General features: G+C 33.4%; 1 protein-coding gene across 2 annotated transcripts in view; it reads right to left on the bottom strand.

Moving 5' to 3' along the window:
• Positions 1–3,868: 3,868 nt before the first annotated feature.
• The window catches only part of LOC143257048 (creatinase-like), a 15,557-nt gene continuing 283 nt past the window's right edge, over positions 3,869–19,142 (bottom strand). The window contains exons 2-7 of one of the 2 annotated variants that reach the window (XR_013031666.1): positions 18,120–18,364; positions 16,103–16,314; positions 9,409–9,870; positions 8,472–8,582; positions 7,278–7,522; positions 3,869–5,477 (exon numbers count right to left, since the gene is read on the bottom strand). Coding sequence is in view for 1 of the 2 variants with exons in the window: in XM_076515153.1 (XP_076371268.1) it covers positions 16,115–16,314; positions 18,120–18,147 (228 nt within the window). In the remaining variant the exon portion in view is untranslated. Of the gene's footprint in view, positions 5,478–7,277; positions 7,523–8,471; positions 8,583–9,408; positions 9,871–14,709; positions 16,315–18,119; positions 18,365–19,142 lie in introns of those variants that run through there. The other variant, XM_076515153.1, reaches the window with a different exon arrangement.

Below are 19,142 nucleotides of genomic sequence, written 5' to 3'. Positions count from 1 at the left end.
CATTTAGTTTACATGAACACACATTATAATAGTCAACCAGTTTTAAAATTATATATTAAAACAATTGAAACGGATATACAAAAGTTCGATATACTGTTGATAATGAAAACTTTAACTAGAGCATTATCTATTTTTCCCTTTCTCGTCAATGTTCAGTGAGGTTAATCAGTTACTTCAGGATACAACTTATAAGAAAAATTATTTTTTGTACTCTGTTATTACAATACAATCTGAGATAATGTCCACACCCGGAGAGAGGGATATTGCAATTATTTATTGCAATATCTCAGAGTTGCCAATTCTCCAGCATGATCAAATTACATCAGAACCAGCACCTTTGGAGAGAAAGAACAGATCAAGCCAGAAGAGTTCAAAAGCTCTATATTCATGGACAAAACAACAAAATTTTGGGCAAAGCAAAATACCAGTACCTCTTCAAAGCATGTTATTTAGGGAAAACAACAGGCACGAAATGTGTGATAGCTTACAGTGGGATTATTGCATCATTCATCGTGGTAAAAAGGTTCTTATATGAATGTGAGTTTTCTTATAGCAAAGCCACATCGGGCTATTTGCTGAGCCCACCGAGGGTAATCTAACCTTTTGTTTTAGCGTTGTAACTCTGTAGACTTACTGCTGTACTAACGGGGCACATTTCAATACATCAACAATAACAGAGTTTATTATAATGGTGATTATAAGTTATGATTTATGTTCAAGAGTTTCAGAAACTTACAAACTGAATCTTCTGTCTGGTTTGGAACTTTCTTGATGTCTTATCGAGGATTCACAATGAGTGAGTTGATTTGGAATACATGCAGATACGATTCACTTTACACGAAGCAAACTAGATCAGAGTTTATTACACTTCGAGTTGTCCATCAATGAAGGTATAGAATGTCTTCGTAAATGTACTAGCGTCTGGTGTGAATTCACTGATATTAAACAGTTTGTAATTTTCGAAATTTATAAATGTTCTTGGTCAAATATCCGAAGGTTTCGATTAAGAGGCGTTAATCACAGTTATAACTCCCGAGTATATCGACTACAGCAAACTAGAAACATATACTGTCTTTCGGTGCTTTACATTGGTTACACGTATATATAGGTCTGATGATAGTTTCTCGAAATGTTAGTCTGTACAACAATATTGACGATACACTAGTGTTTACGTACACACATATATTGTTGATTCTTACTCTCGAGGCAGGTAGCTCAATACCTAGTGGTAGCTAGGCTTTAACTGGCTGTTATAGGATTGTATGTGTGTTTTCTTATAGCAAAGCCACATCGTGGATTTAACAGCTGTAACTGGCTGTTCTACGATTGTATGTGTGTATTCTTATAGCAAAGCCACATTAGGTTATCCGCTGAGTCCACTTTGAAGAATCGTATCCCTTGTTTTAGCGTCGCTGTATAATCGGAGGACTACTCTAGGTGAATCCACCGATCACAATTATTTGTTCGTTTAATTGAACGTTGTCGAATATACACAGAGTTCTTAACAACCAACTCAGAAACCTTGTGGTTCAAGCATAGTCATACCTTATTTCGAAAGTGCAGACCAGGAGGTAGTATCAGCTACATAAATTAAATAAACTTCACCAAACTGGAGGATTCACTATAACTCGTAACACTCCCAAATCTGATATTACGAAGTACAATTAGTGACAATACGTCACGAGCCCAAAACAGTTGAGCCCTCATTGTGATATGTTGGTCATCAAGGCCACGCCCAGGTACATTTTTGAAACAAAATGAAAACATTTAAAGTTGAAGATAAATATTTGAAGAAGTATGTACAAAATAAAACTGAAACTCGGATAAAAGAAACTAATTAAAAACAAAGAAAATTAAAGCTCAGGTGAACAAAACTACTTGAAAACAGTGAATAATATTTTGTTTTCACTTTCGAGAAATGCTACTCGAGGATTATTTGTCATATCCGTACCTAATTTAACAGCGAAAGATTAGACGGAAGGTAGTCAGTCATCAACAGCTGCCTCCAACTCTTAAGCAGCTACTCTTTTAACAACAGATAATGAAATTGGTCGTCACATTATGGCATTCCCACGACTGAAAGGGAAAGCATGTTTGGCATGACGGGGATTCGAATCCGTGATTGTCAGATTGCGAATTGAGCACCCTAACCACCTGGCTGTTAACTGATACTCAAATACAAACTACATAAGAACAAAGAAAACTAAAAACGAATGAAGAAAATTATATGAAAACAGAGAATACCGAAACTTAAATAAAATAAACTATTTAAGAACACAGCATATCAAGGATAGATCAAGCGTGTAACTGCCCAAAGCGTCGACCCGTGAGGGCGACAATAGGTTGCCGCAGATTAGCTAACGGTATGAGTTTATGGTATTAATATAAAACGTATAATTAACAAAAATATAAATAATTTTATTATCTTCTAAATCATTTGATAGATTTTTTAATCAGGTGCCTGGAATTTAAGAAGAAAGAAAACTGAAACTCAGATAACAAAAAGGTGCAAAATAAAATATAGAAGCTAATGAGCTGCATCATTCACTATAACTTTGAGCTAGAACTGTTTCTGTTTTCTCACACCCAAATTAGATGATGTATCCCATTTGAACTGGTTTCATGTAGTTGAAAAGGGTGTACAAGTACTCTATTTCATGGGAGGAACTGGACGCAGAAAGTCTATTAAAAGAAAAATAGAAGGGCCGAAAGATTTGTCGTAAATTAATAAAATATATACTTAAGAAGTATATGTAACCAAATGTTAAAACAGTAGTCATACATAGTTCACACGATTAATAAGTTTAAAAAGAAATTCTTCACAAGATAAGAAATAACATCTTCAATGGAAATATTATGAAATAAATCATTCCTTTTGATGTGCATAATTATCGGTAAATTAACACAACACGTTAACATAAATGTTAATTTGATAGCAGAAGACGAATAATTATTTCTCTAATGCGCTACATAGCATTAATCTATTTCCGATATATCTTGCTTTACCACAAATACTCCACACACCTAACACATCGACAGGTTATAAGCGTTACAGTCAATTTATTGGCGAGGGAAGTAGGGTGCTTTATTCAGTAGTTAAAATTAGAAACAGAGACTGTGGATAGTATTGACTATCTGCCTTCTCAAATCTATCACTGCTAAATTATTGACGGATAGCACAGATAGCCTTCGTCTAGTTTTGCGCTAAATTTTAAACAAACCCAAATCAAAAACTACTTGTTACACCTATTGTTTGGACAAAAATGTTTATCAACATGTAATAAAATGTTTCATTCTACATATAATGTTACACTTTGGATAGATGTCTGTCAGCCATTATGACCAACTCAGCTGATGAGTTTTAGCATTGTACGTAAGCCCTCGTAAGCAACTACTCGTAAAGACGATGAACAGATATAAACCACTGTTTTTACACAGCTTTGATATAAATTCCATAGCGGACTAACGAAAAAGAGCATGAAAAAAAAAAACAAGAGGAGAAGATCTGGGATTTCGTGTGATCTTTAACATTACAACTATTGGTTTCGATGCTTCGTTTATACAATACAGTGAAAGTGAGAAAGCGGATAGACAGACGAAATAACAAATTAAACTGATTTATGTGACAGTCCCCCGCTGGTACAGTAGTAAGTCTACGGATTTACAACGCTAAAATGAGGGGTTCGATTCCTCTCGGTGGACTCAGCAGATAGCCCAATGTGGCTTTGCTACAAGAAAACACACAAACACACATTTATGTGACACCTATTGGCATGTTCATTTTTGTCACTTTTAATAGTTTCGTGTTCATATATAAAATAAGTAGAGATAAATAGTTATATGACAAATATGAAATAAAATAGAAATATACAGGTACAAAGAACGACATTTAATGTTGAAATATTTCAACAAGTTTTATCTTGTAGCTATAAAGATTTTAATTTCAAAGACTACAGAAGGTTAAAATTTAAGTATGTTTCTGTAACTCTTTTATTTTTAGTGCGATCTATCTAAGCGTTTACTAAACTAACAAAAAGACTTATTAACAGCTTATCATCATAATAAGTTGGATACAACTCTACTCTTCGTATCTTACGACAAAATCTAAAATAATACAACATAACGGAAGAAAAAAAAACTCTTAAAAAAGGTATTTTATTTAACCACAAAGAGTCAGCTAAAATTTTTTTTCTAAATTTTTCTCTTTCAAAAGTGGTTTAGGATATATATCTTAAGCAAAGAAACTTTGTATCCACATTACTAGATTTTTTAGCTCATTCCTAGATCATATATAATTCTCGTTTAGGCTACGTAGACCAGTATTATATTATATAGGCTATTTTTAGACCATGTAACTTACTTGTAGCTTCAGACCTTATGGTTCATTTCTGGAGTACATAGCCTCTTTGCTAGCCAAAGTAAATGGTTCTTAGATTTTGTAGTCAATTTCTAAGCTTTTTGGTCCGGTTTTGGAATACGTAGCCTTCTACAAGTCGATGTAGAGATTTACCAGGTTTTATAACTCATTCTTAACTTTTGGAGCTTCAGTTTTATAGTATTAATTAAGACATAAAACTATTTAATAACAGTTTCCATTATTAATAAAATGTAGAGTCGTTTACAATGATGTTGGCTAGAAATCGGTTTTCTGCATGTGATTTATTTGTTGAGAGAAGAGTTTTACAGATTATGTATTTTCTATATGAGTAGATGTATTGCACAGCGTCTCTGAAAGTGTTCTGTTTCAAGAGTAAATAAAACTAAAACAGATAGTAACAGATAGTTTTAATATTTGTTTTTGAAGTACATACAGTCATGTTAAAAAGTTAGGACAACCTATGAAAGCCTATGTATTTTTGTAACATTTTTGGATATATAGATATTTAATTTAATTTCAATTTTTGTAGAATTACATGTACAGAACATCTTGAAAAGTCTTTTCTTCAGTTTCAATTGTTTAGTTATATTCCTATAATCTCTCAGTATTGTTAAAATTGGGATTAAATATCTATATATCCAAAAATGTTACAAAAATACACAGGCTTTCATAGGGTGTCCTGATTTTTGCACATGACTATGTTGTGCTGTGATGTAGCCTGCAGAGTGCATTCTTCTTCTTGTGATTCATGGCATGCGCACGCTTCAGTGATGTAAAAACAGTACCAACTGCAACGTTAAGCATTATTTATGTGACATCATTTTAGTCCGACAGACAATACACTACTGCACACTTTCTAACTGATTATAAAAATATAATTGAACTACCACAAATATGTTTCATTTTTTGATAACGTTGTATTCCGGTCCAACTGGAAAACGTGTGATATTTTCTGTCCCCCTGTCTGTAATGACGAGAATGTCATGTTCTCGGTAGCCTCCAGCTCCAGGTTGTCCTTCTGGAATTGTTATCATCGGCTCCATGGAAATCACCATTCCTGGTTCTAGGATGGTATCTATGTCCTCACGTAGTTCTAATGCTGAAATAGAAAAAATATAAATACACACATACATATAACTCACAAGTTACACTGAGTTAAACACTTATTCCTCTTACTAAACTTAATTGAAGTTTCAAACGATAATTTATTAACTCCATTTTGTACAATTTTATTCTGTTAATTTTTAGTTGTTCGAATGTGAATTAAACACCTATTTTTTTCCAGTTTTAATTAGCATTTCTTGATTAGAAACTGAGGCGCCTTCATGCGAATATCTCTTGAACAATAAATATTATAATTGAAACATGTACAGAAATATTGTGAAAGCATAATTAGAAAGTGATCAATTAACGAAAGAAGAGGAATATATTTATATCTTTAGCGAATAAAATAATTTCAATCGTGTGTTCCTTTCGTCTGGTATCTCTGCTGACGACGTCTTAAGTTCAGTAACAGAGCTTGTCATGTCGGCTAGAATATGTCATACAAGACACTTACAAAACTATTTATATCAGTTATTACTAATAGCCAATTCTATAATTCTGTCCTTAAGTACAAACATACTTACAAGAATATATGACCAACAAAGAAAGACTTATAAAAAAATATCGCCAGGCTTATTATGATGTAATGTTACACAAAGTACAGATCAAAGGACATATACCTCGGATGTTGAATTGCGGGTCACCTGTGTGTGTGTGATTTTTCATAACAAAGCCACATCAGGCCACCTGCTAAGCCCACCGAGGAGAATCGATCCCCTAATTTTAGCGTTGTAAATTCGTAGACTTACCCGCTGTATTAAAGGTGGGCCCAGCTCATCTGACGAATTTTCGTATTTGACAAAAGGCCTTGTCGACAGCGAGAATGTAAGTTGCTTCACTTCCATATTTGATTTGAATATGTTCTCTTTCAGTTCATTTACTAATTATTCTTACCACTTTATTAACCTGTAAAGGTTGTTCTATATATACATTCTATTTATACTGTATTACTATTAACCTTCAAAGAAGAATTAATTAAATTACAAGAAGGTTTTTAGTACTGGAAAGGGGGTATTGATGTTAACAATGAATTTACCTCACGAAACGTTCGAAGCATTTTGTAAAATGTATAGATTTGTTGTGCACAAAAAACATATGTCTTACGAAAGTATCTGTACTCGTCTGTCTGTCTAATTCAGACTCTTAACACGTCGAAATGCAAGAAGATCGGGAGTAAAATAAAAACACTTCTGTTCATTATACATTTTATACGTTATACATGCATAACTTCTAGAATTTCTAAAGTAAATACATACAGTTTTCTCGAGTATCCCTACTATATCTGGTATTTACTTTTCTCCGCTTCCAGTGTTATGTGTTAAATGGTACTCTTTTCATGAAAGATCGTGGCATGCTCAGTTTATTCATGCTATTTAACAGTATGTTACCGTCTTCTGGATTCATCAGCTTTCACAGCCACCTAGACAAACAGCTCACACGACGTGTACACGTTTCTAACATTCAAAATCCCATTTTTTTTATGTCATTAAGAATATAATTGGCAAAGTGTTCAAAATTGTTAGAGTTGTTGGGTCTTTTGAAATTTACATAATGATTGACGTAACCTAAAAGGATAAATGTTTCAGTTGAGAATAAAACGACATTAATGAAAGTGTGTGAAAACAAATAAATATTTTAATTACATTTCAGTTTTCTACCCCTTCTCTAATGTCAAATCATGTTTAGGAACATCGCATTTATATTTATATATACAGATCTTTATGAATTACAAATGACCTATATAAACTCGTATTGTCTTCACCGATAGTATCACACAACATGAAATGTTACCAACCTGCCTCTCGTCCGTTGTAATGACACATAACACCAAAAGAGTGTCCGTAACCGAATGTTCTTTTATCCAACAGTCTCTCTTCTGCAGATACATTATTTAGTTCAAGCGCAATGTCACAACATCTTTTTCCAGCTTTGATCAGTTCCAGTCCTTTCCTGTAAACTCGTATGTTACCTTCCCAGTATTTCAGGTGTTCATCGGAAACATGGTCAAAGAACAAGGTTCTCTCCACCGATACATAATACCTGAAAGGCAGTATGTTGTACAATTACATACTTTACCACAACTTGGCAACCTTTATGTTCTTGTAATGCGTTTAAAAAAACATAGCAAAAAATCGTTAAAAGCTTATCTAAGTAAAATAACAATCGTACTCCAGAAGCTTATATTTCAGTATTCTGTGTGCGAAATCAAACGCTATCTATTGAATGGCACTACAAGCAAAAATACAAAAAATTCACACTTTGTTTATTCAAGATTTAGGCACTTAGAACAATAACTACTCTGTTAGAATTAATTCTTTACCACAGAACATAATGTTAATTAACAGTACTCTTTCCACAACAAAAACACGATGTTCACCAGGACTGTTTGTTTGTTTCAAATTTCGTGAGTTGTCTGCGCTAATCGGTCCTAATTCAGCGATGACTAGAGCGAAGGCTGCTAGTCATCCTCACCCACCGCCAATTCATGGGCTACTTGTTTACGAACGAATAGCGGGTTTGACAGTCACTTTAGAACGCCCCACGGCTGAAGTTGAGCGCCCTAACTACCTGCCAATGCCGGACGCATTAGGACTTCACGTGAAGATTTGATTATATTTCTATTGATGTAATTTTTAAACGTAGTACTGAGAAACCAGATTTCTTAAGAAAACAAACAAAACTAAAACAATTATTTTTTTCAAAACGGTATCAGTTTTAATATATAAATCTATTACGGTTTATATTTGTAAAACTTATGAAAATTTTGGATTATGTGCATTAATTATTTTAGTGGAGTACATTTTCTATGACTAACAAGCATCATCTGGAAACTTTCACGTGCAATAATTCGTAGCAAAATCTTAGATAATATTAATCTTTTCTAATGTTTATTTTTTAGTTCAATATGAATATTACAGTTGGAAATTAGTAATATAAACAGCAGCCCGAAAGATAGCGTATCTTTCAGTAACAATAATCAATAACTAACGCTTTCAGAATGTCTCTTCTTCGTTTTATTTTCGCTGTGGGACTGGTCTTTCTTGTGCGATATGTCTCTGTCTGGAACCCTCAGCTAGAGCATCGACTGCTGCAGCTCCACCTAGATCCGCAAAGCGAGCACTATGAAAAGTTATATGTATATATATTGTTTTGATTATAACATAAAATGGCGTTAAGTCGCATTAGATCTCTAGTATAATGGCGAAAATAATTTAGAAACAATATTGCGATTCATCAACAAAATATCTTAAGTTTTCCTGTTATAAATTTTATATTTAACCATTTATCATTGAAAAACAATTAAGATTTAAGATGTCGCCCTTCCCTACTCTTCGCTATGTCACAGGGTTATGAGCACCATCTGTATTGATTCCACATTGAAACCATGTCCACGCTAGAAAGAAATTAAAGGATACCATAGCATAATTTTTGAAAACTAAACACAGTTTTAAAAGAGTAGATAATATTAACTAATCCTAAAATTTCTACGACGTTTACGTTATTTTTCTCCATATTTTCTAATTCTAACACTTATAGGGATAAATAAACAACAAATAAAGTACACTTAACTGTCTCTAATATCTGTAGACGGAAATGTCTTTGTAATTTCTTCAATCATGGTTTTAGTGGCGTGGTTAGCAACCTCGTATTCTGGGACTCCCTCACCCAGAGCATCGACTACTGCAGCTCCCCATAGATCCGCAATGCGAGCACCATGTTGAAATGGTATGGTTTTAACAAACCATTTTTAAAATTATTTTTAATTATTTTACAAAAATGTTACGTCTATGCGTTATTTAGGAACGTTATGTATAATTAACATCAATTAATTAAAATAGCATTTTAATGGTAATGGTAATGTAATAATAAGAAAACTAAAATCCCAACTTTTTACAAAAGCAGAACTATTTGTCTTCAGTCCCCACCTTTATTAATTTTATTTCTTCCGGAGACTTTATCATACGCATCCTTTCTGTGGATTCTCCAATATCCACCAACTTGTTTAGAGGCAAAGCACTCAATAGCTTCCCATAGTTCTGAACAGAGAGATGGTCAGCCTCGTATCCAATGGTTCCTTCAACATCTTTTAGAAGATCCTTTACAGCATGAAAAAAATTATCTCGTTTCCAGTCTGTGTAAATCACGTTTTCATCGCAGCTTACCCTCCACGGTTGAGAATAGTCTACTAGAACGGACACTGTGACGTTACGCTGTGGAGTGACCACAAGGCCATATGGTCTTTCAAAGGGGATGTACAGAAAGCTAGAGAAATAAGCCACGTTCTGAATGGACGTAAAAACAACTCCTCCCATACCTTCAGTCTCCATTTTGTTCCTCAAAAGTGTAAGTCGTCTTTGAAATTCGTCATTAGAGAAGATTTATGTTACCTGAAAATTTAACATTAAAATTACAACATTGGAAAAATCTGAAGAATGGGTTTTACAGTCCAAAATAAATACACCTGAACCGTCTGAAATCCTCGGAATTTATTTGGAGACGGTATTTAAAATGTAATTCACTGCAGGCTAGTACTTTTTATTCTCTGAATTATTCTGTTAAGTTTATTGAACTATTGTATTTGTATAGAGTTAGATATGGACCAGATTTTTTACAGTTGATGTCTATGACTTGTCAGCGACAAATTTCAACAATAAACAATGATCATTACAGTCACTTTTAAAAATAATATTAAAACTAGTCACAGGTATATATATATATATATGTTCGATGCACTGTCTCTTTCGTCAAAGTCATTACAGACTGGATTAATTACGTTAAAGCACAATTAACAAGACGAACTATTCTTTACTTTGTTATTACAAAACAATCTGAGATAATCTTACTTTGAAAATCGCCACTAACATTTTTTATGGCTAAATTTACAACTATTGTGGAGTCGTTAAAAGCTATCTTATAGACAAAAGAACTGATGTTGTGGAATAGCCTGGTCAGTCTCCTGATATAAATATGTTTAAAATTTATGGACTAAGTTAAACAGATTAACAAGCCAAACACGGAAGATGAATTTTGAAGTACTCAAAAAAAAGTGGCAGTCAATCACTCAAGAATATCTGCACCAACTCATTGAACGCAAGTGACGGCGATGTTATAAATAAATATTAAGTTGTGAAACTGGTTTATGCTATTTTGAGTTTCATTCTATGTTCGAGTATTGCAGGAAAACTTGTTTAATGAATTTGTAGGCTATTTGGAATAAAAGGATCTTAGAAACTACAGCAGGTGTACAATACTTTTATGAGAAAATGTAACGAAAATCATGAAAAGTTCCAGGTATTTTCGAAAGCTTGTGTTGAATTAGGATTTTATTTCGTCGAGTGCGTTTTAAAAACATTTAGTTTACATGAACACACATTATAATAGTCAACCAGTTTTAAAATTATATATTAAAACAATTGAAACGGATATACAAAAGTTCGATATACTGTTGATAATGAAAACTTTAACTAGAGCATTATCTATTTTTCCCTTTCTCGTCAATGTTCAGTGAGGTTAATCAGTTACTTCAGGATACAACTTATAAGAAAAATTATTTTTTGTACTCTGTTATTACAATACAATCTGAGATAATGTCCACACCCGAGAGAGAGGGATATTGCAATTATTTATTGCAATATCTCAGAGTTGCCAATTCTCCAGCATGATCAAATTACATCAGAACCAGCACCTTTGGAGAGAAAGAACAGATCAAGCCAGAAGAGTTCAAAAGCTCTATATTCATGGACAAAACAACAAAATTTTGGGCAAAGCAAAATACCAGTACCTCTTCAAAGCATGTTATTTAGGGAAAACAACAGGCACGAAATGTGTGATAGCCTACAGTGGGATTATTGCATCATTCATCGTGGTAAAAAGGTTCTTATATGAATGTGAGTTTTCTTATAGCAAAGCCACATCGGGCTATTTGCTGAGCCCACCGAGGGTAATCTAACCTTTTGTTTTAGCGTTGTAACTCTGTAGACTTACTGCTGTACTAACGGGGCACATTTCAATACATCAACAATAACAGAGTTTATTATAATGGTGATTATAAGTTATGATTTATGTTCAAGAGTTTCAGAAACTTACAAACTGAATCTTCTGTCTGGTTTGGAACTTTCTTGATGTCTTATCGAGGATTCACAATGAGTGAGTTGATTTGGAATACATGCAGATACGATTCACTTTACACGAAGCAAACTAGATCAGAGTTTATTACACTTCGAGTTGTCCATCAATGAAGGTATAGAATGTCTTCGTAAATGTACTAGCGTCTGGTGTGAATTCACTGATATTAAACAGTTTGTAATTTTCGAAATTTATAAATGTTCTTGGTCAAATATCCGAAGGTTTCGATTAAGAGGCGTTAATCACAGTTATAACTCCCGAGTATATCGACTACAGCAAACTAGAAACATATACTGTCTTTCGGTGCTTTACATTGGTTACACGTATATATAGGTCTGATGATAGTTTCTCGAAATGTTAGTCTGTACAACAATATTGACGATACACTAGTGTTTACGTACACACATATATTGTTGATTCTTACTCTCGAGGCAGGTAGCTCAATACCTAGTGGTAGCTAGGCTTTAACTGGCTGTTATAGGATTGTATGTGTGTTTTCTTATAGCAAAGCCACATCGTGGATTTAACAGCTGTAACTGGCTGTTCTACGATTGTATGTGTGTATTCTTATAGCAAAGCCACATTAGGTTATCCGCTGAGTCCACTTTGAAGAATCGTATCCCTTGTTTTAGCGTCGCTGTATAATCGGAGGACTACTCTAGGTGAATCCACCGATCACAATTATTTGTTCGTTTAATTGAACGTTGTCGAATATACACAGAGTTCTTAACAACCAACTCAGAAACCTTGTGGTTCAAGCATAGTCATACCTTATTTCGAAAGTGCAGACCAGGAGGTAGTATCAGCTACATAAATTAAATAAACTTCACCAAACTGGAGGATTCACTATAACTCGTAACACTCCCAAATCTGATATTACGAAGTACAATTAGTGACAATACGTCACGAGCCCAAAACAGTTGAGCCCTCATTGTGATATGTTGGTCATCAAGGCCACGCCCAGGTACATTTTTGAAACAAAATGAAAACATTTAAAGTTGAAGATAAATATTTGAAGAAGTATGTACAAAATAAAACTGAAACTCGGATAAAAGAAACTAATTAAAAACAAAGAAAATTAAAGCTCAGGTGAACAAAACTACTTGAAAACAGTGAATAATATTTTGTTTTCACTTTCGAGAAATGCTACTCGAGGATTATTTGTCATATCCGTACCTAATTTAACAGCGAAAGATTAGACGGAAGGTAGTCAGTCATCAACAGCTGCCTCCAACTCTTAAGCAGCTACTCTTTTAACAACAGATAATGAAATTGGTCGTCACATTATGGCATTCCCACGACTGAAAGGGAAAGCATGTTTGGCATGACGGGGATTCGAATCCGTGATTGTCAGATTGCGAATTGAGCACCCTAACCACCTGGCTGTTAACTGATACTCAAATACAAACTACATAAGAACAAAGAAAACTAAAAACGAATGAAGAAAATTATATGAAAACAGAGAATACCGAAACTTAAATAAAATAAACTATTTAAGAACACAGCATATCAAGGATAGATCAAGCGTGTAACTGCCCAAAGCGTCGACCCGTGAGGGCGACAATAGGTTGCCGCAGATTAGCTAACGGTATGAGTTTATGGTATTAATATAAAACGTATAATTAACAAAAATATAAATAATTTTATTATCTTCTAAATCATTTGATAGATTTTTTTAATCAGGTGCCTGGAATTTAAGAAGAAAGAAAACTGAAACTCAGATAACAAAAAGGTGCAAAATAAAATATAGAAGCTAATGAGCTGCATCATTCACTATAACTTTGAGCTAGAACTGTTTCTGTTTTCTCACACCCAAATTAGATGATGTATCCCATTTGAACTGGTTTCATGTAGTTGAAAAGGGTGTACAAGTACTCTATTTCATGGGAGGAACTGGACGCAGAAAGTCTATTAAAAAGAAAAATAGAAGGGCCGAAAGATTTGTCGTAAATTAATAAAAATATATACTTAAGAAGTATATGTAACCAAATGTTAAAACAGTAGTCATACATAGTTCACACGATTAATAAGTTTAAAAAGAAATTCTTCACAAGATAAGAAATAACATCTTCAATGGAAATATTATGAAATAAATCATTCCTTTTGATGTGCATAATTATCGGTAAATTAACACAACACGTTAACATAAATGTTAATTTGATAGCAGAAGACGAATAATTATTTCTCTAATGCGCTACATAGCATTAATCTATTTCCGATATATCTTGCTTTACCACAAATACTCCACACACCCTAACACATCGACAGGTTATAAGCGTTACAGTCAATTTATTGGCGAGGGAAGTAGGGTGCTTTATTCAGTAGTTAAAAATTAGAAACAGAGACTGTGGATAGTATTGACTATCTGCCTTCTCAAATCTATCACTGCTAAATTATTGACGGATAGCACAGATAGCCTTCGTCTAGTTTTGCGCTAAATTTTAAACAAACCCAAATCAAAAACTACTTGTTACACCTATTGTTTGGACAAAAATGTTTATCAACATGTAATAAAATGTTTCATTCTACATATAATGTTACACTTTGGATAGATGTCTGTCAGCCATTATGACCAACTCAGCTGATGAGTTTTAGCATTGTACGTAAGCCCTCGTAAGCAACTACTCGTAAAGACGATGAACAGATATAAACCACTGTTTTTACACAGCTTTGATATAAATTCCATAGCGGACTAACGAAAAAGAGCATGAAAAAAAAACAAAACAAGAGGAGAAGATCTGGGATTTCGTGTGATCTTTAACATTACAACTATTGGTTTCGATGCTTCGTTTATACAATACAGTGAAAGTGAGAAAGCGGATAGACAGACGAAATAACAAATTAAACTGATTTATGTGACAGTCCCCCGCTGGTACAGTAGTAAGTCTACGGATTTACAACGCTAAAATGAGGGGTTCGATTCCTCTCGGTGGACTCAGCAGATAGCCCAATGTGGCTTTGCTACAAGAAAACACACAAACACACATTTATGTGACACCTATTGGCATGTTCATTTTTGTCACTTTTAATAGTTTCGTGTTCATATATAAAATAAGTAGAGATAAATAGTTATATGACAAATATGAAATAAAATAGAAATATACAGGTACAAAGAACGACATTTAATGTTGAAATATTTCAACAAGTTTTATCTTGTAGCTATAAAGATTTTAATTTCAAAGACTACAGAAGGTTAAAATTTAAGTATGTTTCTGTAACTCTTTTATTTTTAGTGCGATCTATCTAAGCGTTTACTAAACTAACAAAAAGACTTATTAACAGCTTATCATCATAATAAGTTGGATACAACTCTACTCTTCGTATCTTACGACAAAATCTAAAATAATACAACATAACGGAAGAAAAAAAAACTCTTAAAAAAGGTATTTTATTTAACCACAAAGAGTCAGCTAAAATTTTTTTTCTAAATTTTTCTCTTTCAAAAGTGGTTTAGGATATATATCTTAAGCAAAGAAACTTTGTATCCACATTACTAGATTTTTTAGCTCATTCCTAGATCATATATAATTCTCGTTTAGGCTACGTAGACCAGTATTATATTATATAGGCTATTTTAGACCATGTAACTTACTTGTAGCTTCAGACCTTATGGTTCATTTCTGAGTACATAGCCTCTTTGCTAGCCAAAGTAAATGGTTCTTAGATTTTGTAGTCAATTTCTAAGCTTTTTGGTCCGGTTTTGGAATACGTAGCCTTCTACAAGTCGATGTAGAGATTTACCAGGTTTTATAACTCATTCTTAACTTTTGGAGCTTCAGTTTTATAGTATTAATTAAGACATAAAACTATTTAATAACAGTTTCCATTATTAATAAAATGTAGAGTCGTTTACAATGATGTTGGCTAGAAATCGGTTTTCTGCATGTGATTTATTTGTTGAGAGAAGAGTTTTACAGATTATGTATTTTCTATATGAGTAGATGTATTGCACAGCGTCTCTGAAAGTGTTCTGTTTCAAGAGTAAATAAAACTAAAACAGATAGTAACAGATAGTTTTAATATTTGTTTTTGAAGTACATACAGTCATGTTAAAAAGTTAGGACAACCTATGAAAGCCTATGTATTTTTGTAACATTTTTGGATATATAGATATTTAATTTAATTTCAATTTTGTAGAATTACATGTACAGAACATCTTGAAAAGTCTTTTCTTCAGTTTCAATTGTTTAGTTATATTCCTATAATCTCTCAGTATTGTTAAAATTGGGATTAAATATCTATATATCCAAAAATGTTACAAAAATACACAGGCTTTCATAGGGTGTCCTGATTTTTGCACATGACTATGTTGTGCTGTGATGTAGCCTGCAGAGTGCATTCTTCTTCTTGTGATTCATGGCATGCGCACGCTTCAGTGATGTAAAACAGTACCAACTGCAACGTTAAGCATTATTTATGTGACATCATTTTAGTCCGACAGACAATACACTACTGCACACTTTCTAACTGATTATAAAAATATAATTGAACTACCACAAATATGTTTCATTTTTTGATAACGTTGTATTCCGGTCCAACTGGAAAACGTGTGATATTTTCTGTCCCCCTGTCTGTAATGACGAGAATGTCATGTTCTCGGTAGCCTCCAGCTCCAGGTTGTCCTTCTGGAATTGTTATCATCGGCTCCATGGAAATCACCATTCCTGGTTCTAGGATGGTATCTATGTCCTCACGTAGTTCTAATGCTGAAATAGAAAAAATATAAATACACACATACATATAACTCACAAGTTACACTGAGTTAAACACTTATTCCTCTTACTAAACTTAATTGAAGTTTCAAACGATAATTTATTAACTCCATTTTGTACAATTTTATTCTGTTAATTTTTAGTTGTTCGAATGTGAATTAAACACCTATTTTTTTCCAGTTTTAATTAGCATTTCTTGATTAGAAACTGAGGCGCCTTCATGCGAATATCTCTTGAACAATAAATATTATAATTGAAACATGTACAGAAATATTGTGAAAGCATAATTAGAAAGTGATCAATTAACGAAAGAAGAGGAATATATTTATATCTTTAGCGAATAAAATAATTTCAATCGTGTGTTCCTTTCGTCTGGTATCTCTGCTGACGACGTCTTAAGTTCAGTAACAGAGCTTGTCATGTCGGCTAGAATATGTCATACAAGACACTTACAAAACTATTTATATCAGTTATTACTAATAGCCAATTCTATAATTCTGTCCTTAAGTACAAACATACTTACAAGAATATATGACCAACAAAGAAAGACTTATAAAAAAATATCGCCAGGCTTATTATGATGTAATGTTACACAAAGTACAGATCAAAAGGACATATACCTCGGATGTTGAATTGCGGGTCACCTGTGTGTGTGTGATTTTTCATAACAAAGCCACATCGGGCCACCTGCTAAGCCCACCGAGGAGAATCGATCCCCTAATTTTAGCGTTGTAAATTCGTAGACTTACCCGCTGTATTAAAGGTGGGCCCAGCTCATCTGACGAATTTTCGTATTTGACAAAAGGCCTTGTCGACAGCGAGAATGTAAGTTGCTTCACTTCCATATTTGATTTGAATATGTTCTCTTTCAGTTCATTTACTAATTATTCTTACCACTTTATTAACCTGTAAAGGTTGTTCTATATATACATTCTATTTATACTGTATTACTATTAACCTTCAAAGAAGAATTAATTAAATTACAAGAAGGTTTTTAGTACTGGAAAGGGGGTATTGATGTTAACAATGAATTTACCTCACGAAACGTTCGAAGCATTTTGTAAAATGTATAGATTTGTTGTGCACAAAAAAACATATGTCTTACGAAAGTATCTGTACTCGTCTGTCTGTCTAATTCAGACTCTTAACACGTCGAAATGCAAGAAGATCGGGAGTAAAATAAAAACACTTCTGTTCATTATACATTTTATACGTTATACATGCATAACTTCTAGAATTTCTAAAGTAAATACATACAGTTTTCTCGAGTATCCCTACTATATCTGGTATTTACTTTTCTCCGCTTCCAGTGTTATGTGTTAAATGGTACTCTTTTCATGAAAGATCGTGGCATGCTCAGTTTATTCATGCTATTTAACAGTATGTTACCGTCTTCTGGATTCATCAGCTTTCACAGCCACCTAGACAAACAGCTCACACGACGTGTACACGTTTCTAACATTCAAAATCCCATTTTTTTTATGTCATTAAGAATATAATTGGCAAAGTGTTCAAAATTGTTAGAGTTGTTGGGTCTTTTGAAATTTACATAATGATTGACGTAACCTAAAAGGATAAATGTTTCAGTTGAGAATAAAACGACATTAATGAAAGTGTGTGAAAACAAATAAATATTTTAATTACATTTCAGTTTTTCTACCCCCCTTCTCTAATGTCAAATCATGTTTAGGAACATCGCATTTATATTTATATATACAGATCTTTATGAATTACAAATGACCTATATAAACTCGTATTGTCTTCACCGATAGTATCACACAACATGAAATGTTACCAACCTGCCTCTCGTCCGTTGTAATGACACATAACACCAAAAGAGTGTCCGTAACCGAATGTTCTTTTATCCAACAGTCTCTCTTCTGCAGATACATTATTTAGTTCAAGCGCAATGTCACAACATCTTTTTCCAGCTTTGATCAGTTCCAGTCCTTTCCTGTAAACTCGTATGTTACCTTCCCAGTATTTCAGGTGTTCATCGGAAACATGGTCAAAGAACAAGGTTCTCTCCACCGATACATAATACCTGAAAGGCAGTATGTTGTACAATTACATACTTTACCACAACTTGGCAACCTTTATGTTCTTGTAATGCGTTTAAAAAAACATAGCAAAAAATCGTTAAAAGCTTATCTAAGTAAAATAACAATCGTACTCCAGAAGCTTATATTTCAGTATTCTGTGTGCGAAATCAAACGCTATCTATTGAATGGCACTACAAGCAAAAATACAAAAAATTCACACTTTGTTTATTCAAGATTTAGGCACTTAGAACAATAACTACTCTGTTAGAATTAATTCTTTACCACAGAACATAATGTTAATTAACAGTACTCTTTCCACAACAAAAAACACGATGTTCACCAGGACTGTTTGTTTGTTTCAAATTTCGTGAGTTGTCTGCGCTAATCGGTCCTAATTCAGCGATGACTAGAGCGAAGGCTGCTAGTCATCCTCACCCACCGCCAATTCATGGGCTACTTGTTTACGAACGAATAGCGGGTTTGACAGTCACTTTAGAACGCCCCACGGCTGAAGTTGAGCGCCCTAACTACCTGCCAATGCCGGACGCATTAGGACTTCACGTGAAGATTTGATTATATTTCTATTGATGTAATTTTTAAACGTAGTACTGAGAAACCAGATTTCTTAAGAAAACAAACAAAACTAAAACAATTATTTTTTTTCCAAAACGGTATCAGTTTTAATATATAAATCTATTACGGTTTATATTTGTAAAACTTATGAAAATTTTGGATTATGTGCATTAATTATTTTAGTGGAGTACATTTTCTATGACTAAC

Source organism: Tachypleus tridentatus, chromosome 7, assembly GCF_004210375.1.
Source record: "Tachypleus tridentatus isolate NWPU-2018 chromosome 7, ASM421037v1, whole genome shotgun sequence".
Classification (NCBI taxonomy): domain Eukaryota; kingdom Metazoa; phylum Arthropoda; class Merostomata; order Xiphosura; family Limulidae; genus Tachypleus; species Tachypleus tridentatus.
The sequence above is the reverse complement of the archived record's forward strand: the minus strand, read 5'-3'. Positions and strand labels throughout refer to the sequence as shown.